General features: G+C 47.8%; 1 protein-coding gene across 1 annotated transcript in view; it reads right to left on the minus strand.

Moving 5' to 3' along the window:
• Nucleotides 1–13,043, minus strand: part of LOC116512072 (1-phosphatidylinositol 4,5-bisphosphate phosphodiesterase gamma-1-like) — a 63,443-nt gene that overhangs the window by 13,744 nt on the left and 36,656 nt on the right. The window contains exons 9-18 of the mRNA XM_032222347.1: nt 12,220–12,292; nt 11,586–11,687; nt 10,074–10,192; nt 8,931–9,016; nt 7,255–7,375; nt 5,458–5,626; nt 4,045–4,164; nt 1,740–1,850; nt 538–725; nt 228–429 (exon numbers count right to left, since the gene is read on the minus strand). Of these exons, the coding sequence (XP_032078238.1) occupies nt 228–429; nt 538–725; nt 1,740–1,850; nt 4,045–4,164; nt 5,458–5,626; nt 7,255–7,375; nt 8,931–9,016; nt 10,074–10,192; nt 11,586–11,687; nt 12,220–12,292 (1,291 nt within the window). The remainder of the gene's footprint in view (nt 1–227; nt 430–537; nt 726–1,739; nt 1,851–4,044; nt 4,165–5,457; nt 5,627–7,254; nt 7,376–8,930; nt 9,017–10,073; nt 10,193–11,585; nt 11,688–12,219; nt 12,293–13,043) is intronic.

Genomic DNA, 13,043 nt, shown 5'->3' on the forward strand with positions numbered 1-13,043 from the left:
AGGAAGGAGGAGGGAAGAAGGAAAGAAAGATGGGAGAGGAGGAAAAAGGAAAAGAAAGGAAAAGGGGAAGGGGAGGGGAGGAGAGAAGAAAGAAGAGGAAAGAAGGAAAGGAAAGAGGGGAGGAGAGGAGAGGAAAAGGAAGGAGGAAGGGAAGGAAAGAAGGGAAGGAAAGAGGGGAAGGGGAGGAAAAAGGAAACGAAAGGAAAGAGGGAAGGGAAGGCTTCTCACTCCTTGTTCTCGTGGGCATTGGGCTGTGGCACGGGGTCCGTCAGCCGCATCTCGAACTCGTTGCAGCGCAGGGGCACCTCGCGGTAGTGGCAGATGAGGCTGTAGAGGCTGTCAAACACCAGGTTGTCGGTCAGGTAGAATTTGGTGGTGCCGGCCTCTTGCCGGGAGTGGATGCGGCAATGCTGGACCCGCCCGGAACGCCTGCAAAACCCGGCGGAGGAGACAGAAAGATTCAAACGCTTGGGGAGCCCGACCTCCACGGCCAAAGACACGCGGGTGTCGAGGGAGGGAGGGAGGGGGGGACCTTACCAGAAAGAGAGGGTGTAGTCGCCCACAAACGTCTCGCTCTCGCGGACGAGGAAGGTGCCGTCTTTGCCCCCCGTTTCAGTGCAGTATTCGTGCAGCAGCCGCTCGGCAATCTGACGCCCGTCGCGGCCCCCGCCCAGTTTCCCATGGAACCACTTCTCACTAAAGTGCAGCTCGTTGTTGTTAAACTCCTGTGGAACCCCCCGAGACAAGACGGAACAAGTGAGGAGAAGGAGTGGGGACAGGGGGGGGATTAAAACGGGGAGGGAGGATGCACAAGAGGGAGGGAGGGAGGAAGGGAGGGATTGAGAAAGGGAGGGAAGGAGGAAGAGACAGGGAGGGAGGGAGGAAGAAAGAGAGAAAACAGAAGTTGTAAATGAGACACGGCATATTCCTAAGAGCTGTCTGAACTATAGGGGGTCCTCCACTTACAACAGCTTGTTTAGTGATGGTCCAAAGTTACAACTAGTTTGGTAATGAAACATCTGCAGACAAAGAAACTCAGAGAGCATCAAGGACCCCACAGTCCTCCTCCTCCCTGCAAACCTTTCTCCCTATAGCCCTGATGATGTTACCTAGTTTGGGCCATGAAACGTCTGCCAGGAACCCCCCACACACACTCAGAGAGGCCAAAGGGCTCCCATTGGGCCCATCTAACAACCCCCTGATGCCACCTAACTCCAAGGGCAGAGATTAGCTCCCCTTTCAGTCCTTGGGCGCTGAAAGTGCGTGAGCGTGCCCGACAGCGCACGTGCCCACGCCCATAATGCATTGTGCGTGTGATCCCCCCACCCTCCTGTGTATGCGTGTGTGCCCCCATCCCCCGCGCCCCATTTTGGCCCTAGCAGGCCTCCCTGAAGCCTCCTGGGACCAAAAATGGGGCCCCCGGGGAGCCTCCCCACTCCCCCACGCTCTCCCTGCCCCCCACGCATGCGTGCGTGTCCCCCGTGCAGGTGGACGCATCTCACACATGTGCGCAGAGACCCGAAAATCAGCTGGCCAGTAGGAGGCCCACGCACATGCACGGTGGAGCTGAGCTGGGGCGATGGTTGGCGTGCTGGCCGAGTAGGCCTCCGTGTGCCCCCCGATCATGGATGCTTATTGTTCCACATATGCAAGCAACAGAAACCTGGCTTCCCCAGCCACCTCTAAGTGACTCCCTCCCAATCCACTAGTCCTCTTGGAGGCCTCCGTCTGCAGAATACCTCCTTCTGTTCCGCCTCCTCCTCCTCTTCCCCCTGGGACTGATAGTGGGAGGTCTCCTCCGAGTAGTAGATCTTGTTGCTTGTCAGGACAAAGTAGTGGGGGCTCCAGGTCTGTCAGGGAGAAAATTGGGGGGGGGGGGGCGGGTGTCAGATGTTGTCAAAGCGAGAGAAAACAGAAAGGCCTTAAAATTCTTATTTGGACGCAGGGTTAAAAAGGGCAAATCCCCCCCCCCCGCCCAATGCAGAATCCCAGCCTTTCACCCCAAAGGAACCCAGCATGGCCTTGATAGCTGCACCGGTAGTCCTCGACTTACAATGGTTCACTTAGTGACCATTTGAAGTTACAACAGCACTAAGTATCTATCTATCTGTCTGTCTATCTACCTATCTACGTACCTACCTACCATCTATCTACCTACATATCATCTATCTAAATCTCTCTTTCTCTCTATATATCTATCTATCTATCTATCTATCTATCTATCTCTATCTATCTATCTATCTATCTATCTATCTATCTATCTATCTATCTATCTATCTCTATCTCTATCTATCTATCTATCTATCTATCTCTCTATCTATCTCTATCTATCTCTATCTATCTATCTATCTATCTATCTATCTATCTATCTATCTATCTATCTATCTCTATCTCTATCTATCTATCTATCTCTCTATCTATCTCTATCTATCTCTATCTATCTATCTATCTATCTATCTATCTATCTATCTATCTATCTATCTCTATTTATCTCTAACTATCTATCTTTATCTATCTATCTCTATCTATCTATCTATCTATCTATCTATCTATCTCTATCTATCTATCATCTCTATCTATCTATCTATCTATCTCTCTATGTATCTCTATGTATCTCTATCTATCTATCTCTATCTATCTATCTCTATCATCTATCTATCTATCTATCTATCTATCTATTTCTATCTATCTATCTATCTATCTATCTATCTATCTATCATCTATCTATCTATCTATCATCTATCTATCTATCTATCTATCTATCTATCTATCTATCTATCTATCTATCATCTATCTATCTATCTATCTCTATCTATCTATCTATCTATCTATCTATCTATCTATCTCTATCTATCTCTATCTATCTATCTATCTATCTATCTATCTATCTATCTCTATCTCTATCTATCTATCTATCTATCTCTCTATCTATCTCTATCTATCTCTATCTATCTATCTATCTATCTATCTATCTATCTATCTATCTATCTATCTATCTATCTATCTATCTCTATTTATCTCTAACTATCTATCTTTATCTATCTCTATCTATCTATCTATCTATCTATCTATCTCTATCTATCTATCATCTCTATCTATCTATCTATCTATCTCTCTATGTATCTCTATCTATCTCTATCTATCTATCTCTATCTATCTATCTCTATCATCTATCTATCTATCTATCTATCTATCTATCTATCTATTTCTATCTATCTATCTATCTATCTATCTATCTATCTATCTATCATCTATATCTATCTATCTATCATCTATCTATCTATCTATCTATCTATCTATCTATCTATCTATCATCTATCTATCTATCTATCTATCTATCTATCTATCTATCTATCATCTATCTATTATATCTATCTATCTATCATCTATCTATCTATTTCTATCTATCTATCTCTATTTATCTCTAACTATCTATCTCTATCTATCTCTATCTATCATCTCTATCTATCTATCTCTCTATCTCTCTATGTATCTCTATCTATCTCTATCTATCTATCTCTATCATCTATCTATCTATCTATCTATCTATCTATCTATCTATCTATCTATCTATCTATTTCTATCTATCTATCATCTATATCTATCTATCTATCTATCTATCTATCTATCTATCTATCTATCTATCTATCTATCTATCTATCTATCTATCTTGCTTACTTCTAGGTTGCTTCTCTCCTTGATTAGTTTCCATCCATCCCTTCTTGTTTCCATCCACTGTGGTGGCTTCCCAACTTTCTGGCTGCCAAGCTTCCAACGTAGATGTACTGCTGGTCAGTGTTTCTCAACCTTGGTCCCCTTGCAAATGCATGGACTTCAACTCCCCCCTGCTGGCTGGGGAATTGTGGGAGCTGAAGTCCACCCATCCTCAAGGGAGCCAAGGTTGAGAAACACTGACCTAGAGAACAGCTGACTGAGGAAGTTTGAGATCAGCAAAGAGCAACTGGAGATCTTCTGAAGACACCAGGCAGCCTCAACCCCCCCCCCACACACACACACACGGGGCCCACCCCCCCAGGAGCTTACGTGGTCAATGGGATCCTCCAGGTAGAGGATGCCGTTCTTGATGGAGTTGCTGATGTCGTTCTCGGAGTAGCTGCCTGTGGAGACTTCTTCATACAAGTTGCCTTCCACCAGCTTCTTGTGCTGAGGCCAGAAGAGGAAACGAAAGAGACTTTTGGAGGGAGGATGCAGGGTTGGAAGAGAGCATTCCTGATGGGCAGCTTTAGCTTCTATCAAGCAGCCCATCTCCATCACAAAGGGACCCTTCTTCTCAGTGAAGTCAATGAAGGACATGGAAAGATGATGGAGGGACCCCAAAGGTGGCGTTTCTGGCCACTAAACCCAGCTCAGGAGAGCTTACATCTGGCAACATCTTCTCTTTGGGATACAAATGAAGCACGGAAGGGTTTTTTCTTTGGCCTGATCTGAGCTCGGTTGTTTCCTTGAGGATGTTTCATTACCAAACTAGGTAGCATCATCAGTGCTAGTGGGGGGGGGGGGGGGTAGGGTTTATGGAGAGGAAGAGGAGGATGACTGGTGGGGTCCTTGGTGCTCTCTGAGCTGGGTGGTTTTCTTGCAGATGTTTCTTTACCCAACTAGGGAACATCATCAGTGCTAGAAGGGAGTGGGGTTTGTGGAGAGGAGGAGGAGGAGGAGGAGGAGGAGGAGGAGGAGGAGGAGGAGGAGGAGGAGGAAGACTGGGGGGTCCTTGGTGCTCTCTGAGTTTGGTGGTTTTCTTGCAGATGTTTCTTTACCCAACTAGGGAACATCATCAGTGCTAGAAGGGAGTGGGGTTTGTGGAGAGGAGAGAGGAGAGGGGGGAGGACTGTGGGGTCCTGGATGATGTTGGAATTTTTTTCCCTTGCAGATATTTCATTACCAAACTAGGTAACGTCATCAGTGCTAGAAGGGAGCAGGGTCTGCACCTTCTAGCGCTGACAATGTTAAGTGGTTGGGTAATGAAAATCCCCATTCCCTCCCCACTCTGGTATATACTTGGCAGGAATGCAGGAAGGAACTAATTCCCTCCTGCAAACTCCACTCCCCTTCAGCTCCCCTTTTATCTCCTCTGGGAGGGGCCATTCCCTGTCCCCATGTGCCTTTACTCCCAAGTCGACCCTTCTCCTTTAGCTCTTCCCTTTATCTGGCAATTCTGCGCATGCGCACACTGGGAACAGGCTCCAGCTGTTCTTCCGCCTCACTGGTGTCTGACTCCGAAGGCAGCTGATAACTGGCATACGGCCTCGGCCCCGTCTCGACCTCTGATGCAGAGCCCTCGTCCGAGCCTTTCCCAGCCTCCAGGACTTCCCCAGGTTCCTCCCCAGCCTCCTCACCGTCCGGATCTGCCACCAGAACCACTGGCCTCTGGCGGGCCATAACAGAAAGGCTGGGAAGGCTCAGGATTTGTCCCAGGCGGGAGACGGAGGCCTTGCCTACCTTGATGAGGATTTTCTTCTTGAGCTGGGCAGGAGAAGGAAGCTGGTCGGCATTCACGTCAATCGGCTTGGTCAGCAGCATGTCTCCAAAGACCTTCTTGAAATGGGACGCCATGTTCCTCTGCTGGACGATGCTGCAGTGGTCCTCGATGGAAAGGATGACGGGATACCTGCGGGGAAAGGAAACCATCAGGCAGGCCTTGAAAAATCCTGTGTTTTGTTTTGATTTTTGTTTACATCAAGGGGAGAGGTGAAATTCAGCCGGTTCGGATCGGTTCGGGCAAACCGGTAGCGGAAATTTTGAGTAGTTCTGAGAACCGGCAAATACCAAATAACTGGCTGGCCCCACCCTCCCACCCCTGCCTTTCCCTGTCCTATTTTCCCTCGTTTTTTACCTCAGCGGATTTACGCGCCTCTTCTGAGGTAAAAAACAGCTCAGCTCACCACCGCTGACCCCGAGGGCGGTCTTTTGAGTGCTGCGCACACAAGCAAAGCACTCCCTCATAGAACCGTGTGGTGGCCTAGAGGTGGAGCTCTGGCCTCACAATTGGGAGGCTGGGAGTTCGATCCTAGGTAGAGGCAGATATTTCTCTCTCTGGGCACAGTGAGAATGTATCACCTGAACAAAACTCTGCACTAGCAACAGGAAGGGCATCCGGCCAGTAAAACATTCCGACAGCTCCATTCTGTTGCCCTGACTCCCTCCCACAAGGGATTACGGGGGTCATTAAGCGGCAAAGAAGAAGATCTAGGCCAAGGATGCGCTATTCTGCAGAGCAAAGGGGATGATGGCTAAGCAGTTAGGATGGGGGTGGCTGAGGCAGGATTTTCTTAGAATAGGAGGCACTCGGCAACGGGATGGGCTCAGAGGTATGGGGGCCCCCATTTTTTCAGCTTTCTGAGTGGAGCAAAGGACGGCGCTTCTATCTCCATTCAGTCAACTAAAACAACAGTTTCTGAAACAACCTTCCACACCGAGATGGCACAGTGGTTAGGGTGCAGAACTGCAGGCCACTTCAGCTGACTGTTATCTGCAGTTCGGCGGTTCTAATCTCACCGGCTCAAGGTTGACTCAGCCTTCCATCCTTCCGAGGTGGGTGAAATGAGGACCCGGATTGTTGTTGGGGGCGATATGCTGACTCTGTAAACCGCTTAGAGAGGGCTGAAAGCCCTATGAAGCGGTATATAAGTCTAACTGCTATTGCTATTGCTACTGCTATTTTTATGGAGGGCCTGAAGCCATTCTGTGAGGTTCATTCTCACCTTCACACATCCTGCGCTCCAACAAAGAAGAATGGAGGTGGAGGAGAGGAGGAGGGGAGAAGGGGAGGAGGAGGAGGAGGAGGAGAAATAGGAGTCAGAGGAGAAATAGGAGAAGGAAAAAAAGAGGAGGACGGGAGGAGGGAGGGAGGGAGGAAAAGGAGGAGAGGAGGGGAGAAAGGAAGGAGGAGGAGAAATAGGATTCAGAGGAGAAATAGAAGGGAAAAAGAAGGGGAGAGGAGGAAGGGAGGATGAGGGAGGAAAAGGAAGAGAGGAGGGAGGGAAAGAGAAGGGAGGAGGAGGAAAGGTGGGAGAGGAGAGAGGGAGATGGAGGGAGGAGGAGGGAGGAAAGGAGAGAAGAGGAGGAGAGAGGGGAAGGAGGAGTCAAAATAGGAGGGAAAGAAAAAGAGGAGGATGAAGAGGAGGAGGAGAGGAGGGAGGAGGGAAGGAGGAGAGGAGGGAGGAGGAGGAAAAGAAGAGGAGGAGGAGGGGGGAGGAAGCAGGACCCAAGGCCTACAAAGGCAGCAACAGGGCTTACTCGGAGGTGGTGAAGGCGTGCTCCTTGATCGTGTGCAAGACGTCTAGGAACTTGATCTTGGAGGTCAGCGTGTGGCCGTGGTAGATGATGGGCAGGTCATCGGGGCCATCCCAGCAGTCCACTGGAGCAGAGGAGAGCAAAGCTTCCACTTGTTTCTTAAAATTAGAATCCCAGCTTTTAAACCCTCCCATGAATTGGGCCTTCTCCACTGGGCACCTTCTGGCCGGGTCAAGATTCAAATGCCCCCCAAAATCCCCCGTCCCTGCGTTGTGTGTGAGAGAGGGCTGTTTGCGTGGGGGGTACATTCCCCCCCCCAGAATTCCAATCTTTGCACACTTCTTGGAGGTGCTCAGTTGAGGAAGCTTCTAGGCCTCCCTCCGTCCAATCTCCACAAATGCCACGAATAAATTCAACATCTCAACCTCCTGCAGTTAAGCCCAACAAAGGCTTCCTGTGAAGATTCACAAGTTGCGCTCCTCTTTTGCAACCATCACAGACCCCTTCAACTGCCACACCTTGGCCTTTTTTTAACAAGGGCTGTCTAAATGTGATGGTCTTCTAACATCTGTAAGGCCAATGACCTTGCAGCTTGGGATGCCAAGAATAGAATAGAGTAGAATAGAGTAGAATACAATAGAGTAGAATTGAAATATGGGATAGAGCAGAGTAGAAATATAGAATAAAGTAGAGTTGAGTAGAGTGTAGAGTAGAGTAGAGTAGAGTAGAGTAGAGTGTAGAGTAGAATACAATAGAGTAGAATTGAAATATGGGATAGAGTAGAGTAGAAATATAGAAAAGAGTAGAGCTGAGTAGAGTATAGAATAGAATAGAGTGTAGAGTAGAGTATAGAGTAGAGTAGAGTGTAGAGTAGAATACAATAGAGTAGAATTGAAATATGGGATAGAGTAGAGTAGAAATATAGAATAAAGTAGAATTGAGTAGAGTATAGAGTAGAGTAGAGTAGAGTAGAGTAGAGTAGAGTAGAGTAGAGTAGAGTAGAATACAATAGAGTAGAATTGAAATATGGGATAGAGTAGAGTAGAAATATAGAAAAGAGTAGAGTTGAGTAGAGTATAGAGTAGAGTGTAGAGTAGAGTAGAATTCAATAGAATAGAATTGAAATATGGGATAGATAAGTAGAATAGAAATATGGAATAGAATAGAACGTTAGAATAGAAATAGGAATAAAATATTAGAATATTAGAATAATAGAAGAGGAGAAGAATAAATATAGAAAAGAGACTCGACTCGACTTCTGTATTGGCCAAGTGTGATTGGATACACAAGGAATTTGTCTTCGCTGCCTAAGCTCTCATTGTACATAAGCAGTAAGCGATAAATCAGAATTGTAATCATAAAATACATTCATCATAAATCATAAGATACCATGCTCAGTGATGGTCATAGGATACCAAATAAGCTATCGACATAAACCACACTAGATACGAAATAAAACAATATAAATGTTCTTTTTTTTTTAATTAAGAAGGGGAAGCTGTGCCCTTTTTCGTTCTTTCATACGTAGAAAATCACAATGCTGGTGAACATCCCCCCACCCCCCACCCCACCCCCACCCGGTTCTCAGCGATCTCCATGGGGCAGATCAACAAAGACAAGGATGGGACCCTTGACCGAGGCTTGTTCAAGGGGTTAAGGATGGGGGGACACTGGCTCACATTCAATGCATCGGCAGCCCATCCGAAGGCAGCGGGCGTAGGCTTCCAGGGAGGACTCGCTGGAGAACTGATCCCCCGTGAGATACCTGCAAGGAAGGGGGAGAAACAACTGCCAAGGCCGTTCGGGGTTGCGAAAGGCTGGGGGGAGAATTTGGGACCACATTGGATGGGGGGGCAAGTCCCCCATCTCTCAAAGACTTATTATCTTTATTTATTTCCTGAGACGAATGTGGAGGAGAGGCCCTGGATGCTCCCGTGAGCTTGCAGACATTTCACTACCGAACTTGGTAATGTCATCAAGGCAACAGCATCAGCACTGATGATGTTCCTTAGTTGGGCCGGGAAACGTCTGCAAGGAAACAACCAAGCTCAGAGAGCCTCAAGGACCCCACAGTCCTCCTCTTCCTTCCCTCTCCTTCCTCTCCTCCTCCTCCACCCCACAAACCCTCTTCCCTTCTAGCACTGATCCTGTTACCTAGTTGGGTCATGAAATGTCTGCAAGAAAACCACCAATCTCAGAGAACACCAAGGATCTCACAGTCCTCCCTCCTCTTCCCCTCCTCCTCCTCCTCCTCCTCCTCCTCCTCCTCCTCCTCCTCCTCCACTACCATTCCTAAACCCACCTCCCTTCTAGTACTGATGATGCTACCTAATTGGGTCATGAAACATCTGCAAGAAAACCACCCAGCTCAGTGAGTACCAAGGACCCCTCATTTCAACCCTCCGGGGGAATGACGTTCCATGGAGCAAGGGCCACCACCGAGAAGGCCCTTTTTCATTGTCCCACCAGATGTACTGTAGATTTCTAGTAGCTGGGACCAGTAACACGCTGTTGTGGCCCGCCAGGGGCCAGTGGTTCTAGCAGCAGATTCGGACAGTGAGGAGGTTGGGGAGTCAGACATCAGTGGGGCAGAAGAACAGCTGGAGCCTGTTCCCAGTATGTGCATGCTCAGCTTTGCTGGCTGAGGAATTCTGAGAGTTGAAATCCACAAGTCTTAAAGTTGCCAAGGTTGGAGATCATTGCTCTGGTTGACTAATCATTGGCCTGGTGGAATGGATGGTCCTATCTAGCATGGCCTCAGGTGACTCCTTTCCACACTTATCTGTCCATAATTGACACCCACGGATCTGAGGGACCCTTACGTGTTATGAGAAGACGAGATCCAGTACTGCGACAAGGGGAAGTTCATTTCTTCAGGGACCACGTGCTCCCTCTTGGAATCCATCAGCGTGTTTTCTTTGGAGAACAAGAACGTCAGGAACTGTGCAAAGAAGAGGGGAAAGAAAGAAAGGAAAGGAAAAATGACAGGACGACCGAGTTGGAAGGGACCTCAGAGGTCATCTAGTCCAACCCCCTTCTCTGGCAGGGGACTCCAGTAACATCCCAGGCAAAATGGCTGTCCGGGTCTCGTCTTAAAAACCTCAAATTGATGGAGCTCCCACAACTTTTGGAGCTACAAGTCCTTCCACGGATTAATTGTACTAACCATTAAGGAAATTCCTCCTTAATTCTAGGTTGGTTCTCTCCTCGATTAGTTTGCATCCATTGATTCTTGTCTTACCTTTCGGCACTTGCAAAATAGTTTGACTCCCTCGTTTTTGTAGGATCTCCTCAAATATTGGGCTACTGCTATCATATCTCCCCTCGTCCTTCCTTTCACTAGACTAGACCTACCCAATTCCTTCTGGCGCTTCGGGAAATAATTTGAACCCCTTTTCATTGGAGCAGCTCCTCAAATAGTGGAAGACTGCTATCATGTCCCCACTAGTCAGGGGTGAAATCCAGCAGGTTCGGACTGGTTCTGGAGAACCGGTAGCGGAATTTTTGAGTAGTTCGGAGAGCCGTGGCGCAGTGGTTAAATGCAGCACTGCAGGCTACTTCAGCTGACTGCTATCTGAAGTTCGGTGGTTCTAATCTCACCGGCTCAAGGTTGACTCAGCCTTCCATCCTTCCGAGGTGGGTAAAATGAGGACCCGGATTGTTCTTGGGGGCAATAGGCTGACTCTGTAAACTGCTTAGAGAGGGCTGAAAGCCCTATGAAGCGGTATATAAGTCTAACTGCTATTGCTATTGCTAACTGGTAAATATCACCTCTGACTGGCCCCAGAGTGGGGAGGGGATGGGGATTTTGCAATATCCTTCCCCTGCCATACCTACCCAGTCACGCCCCCAGAACTGGTAGTTTAAAAAATATTGAATTTCCCCACTGCCCCTAGTCCTTTTTTTTCCTCTAGACCGGCCATACCCAAATCCTGCAGCCATTCTTCCTATGTTTTAGTCTCCAGAACTTAAATCATTTTAGTTGATCTTCTCTGCACTTTTTCCAAAGTTTCAACATCTTTTTTTTTAACCTGGTGACCAAAACTGGATGCAGAATTCCAGGTGTGGCCTAATTAAGGCCTTATAGAGTGGTATTAATACTTCACGTGATTTTGATTCTATGCCTCTGTTTATACAACCCACGATGGTTCTTCTGGCAGCTGCAGCCCACGGCTGGCTCACGTTTAAGTGACTTCCCAGTGGGACCCCTAGGTTCCTCTGGGGAATTCTGGGAGTTGAAGTTGCTGAGGTTGAGAAAGGATGGTTGAACAAGACACACACTCCTCCCGCACCCCCCCCCCCAGGAGGATTGGGGAAGAAAGTTGAACACCCACCTCGTCCAGCTGGAAGACGGGCTCGGTCATGTCGGCAGAACGATCCTGCAGATAGCCACACATCAACCGGCGAACCTTGCCGATGTCACCCGCCCAGGTCTCCTGCAGGGAAAAGGCAGAGGACAGAGTTACCAGGGAGCTGCGCAGTAGGAGAACTGGGGTTGAATTGAGAGGGAGGGGCATCCTCAGGGAAGTGACTGTTGAAACAGCCAGCCCCACGGGAACTATGAATGTTGTGTATTTTAAATTGTTGTTTGTCTATTTGTCTATTTATCCCCTTCCTTTGTTTATTGTAAGCCGCCCGGAGTCCTTCGGGAGTGGGCGGCATACAAGGCCAATAAATTCAATTCAATTCAATTCAAAAATGTCAGGGTGGCACCTGCAATTCACTGCCGCCTAGGTTTTATCAAAATCAATGCGCCGTTGGGAGTTTTGAAAGAGCAGGTGAGAGAGAGAGCATAATGGAGAAAATTTAGGTAGCGGCTGGGAAATTGTGGGCATCCAGCAAAACATCACAAAAGCAAAAGTCCCCAACAGGAAAACACCAGCTATCATTTCATTAGCCTTCGGGGTTTTTTTGTTAAGGATCTCTGCTGGTTTTTACAAAAGCCAGGCCGTTTCCTTCAGAAAATACCTTTTGGTCGTATTGTAAGAATTTCTGGAAGTCGTATAAGGTGATTTGGCAGAGTTCTGGCCGATCCATGTTACTGAAAAGGAAGCAGGAGATAAGAAAGCATCTCAGCAGCTGTGCCACCCACACAACCAACAACCGCACTTGGACAAGGGTGGGCTTCTTGGCGCTCTCTGAGCTGGGCTTCCTGGCTGACGTTTCGTTACCGAACTAGGTCATTTCATCAGTGGTACATGGGAGTGGGGTCTGCAGAGAGGAGGACGAGGAGGAGGAGGAGCGTCACGCTCCTTGGTGCTCTCTGAGCTTGGCTGTTTTCTTGCAGACATTTCATGACCCAACTAGGTAACATCACCAGTGCTACAAGGGAATGAGGTTGAGGAGTGGGAGGAGGGAGAGGAAAAGGAGAACTCTGGGGTGCTTTCTGAGTGCAACTGTTTTCTCACAAGACATTCCATGACGCAACTATGTAACATCACCACCAGTGCTACAAGGGGGTGAGGGGGAGGAAGGGGAGGAGGACTGTAGAGGGTTCTCTGATTCATTACCAAACTGTTCTGTTCCCCCCCCCCTTCTCCGTTCGTTAAACAGATGACAGGCAAAGAACTTAAAAGGAACTCTCTTTATCAGTTCTCGGCTCAGACTGGCTTGGAGCCCAAAAATAACATAAATACAGTCTCCGACGAGATAACAGAATACCAAACAAAAACTCTTACACAACGCAATGCACTTCTCCAAGTGTCTCCTTGAATCAGGGTTACAGAAAACAAAGCACTTCTCCAAGTGTATCTTACGTAAACCACGACTGATGATCAATCAATGTTGAACGA

Source organism: Thamnophis elegans, chromosome 8, assembly GCF_009769535.1.
Source record: "Thamnophis elegans isolate rThaEle1 chromosome 8, rThaEle1.pri, whole genome shotgun sequence".
In the NCBI taxonomy this organism is placed as follows: domain Eukaryota; kingdom Metazoa; phylum Chordata; class Lepidosauria; order Squamata; family Colubridae; genus Thamnophis; species Thamnophis elegans.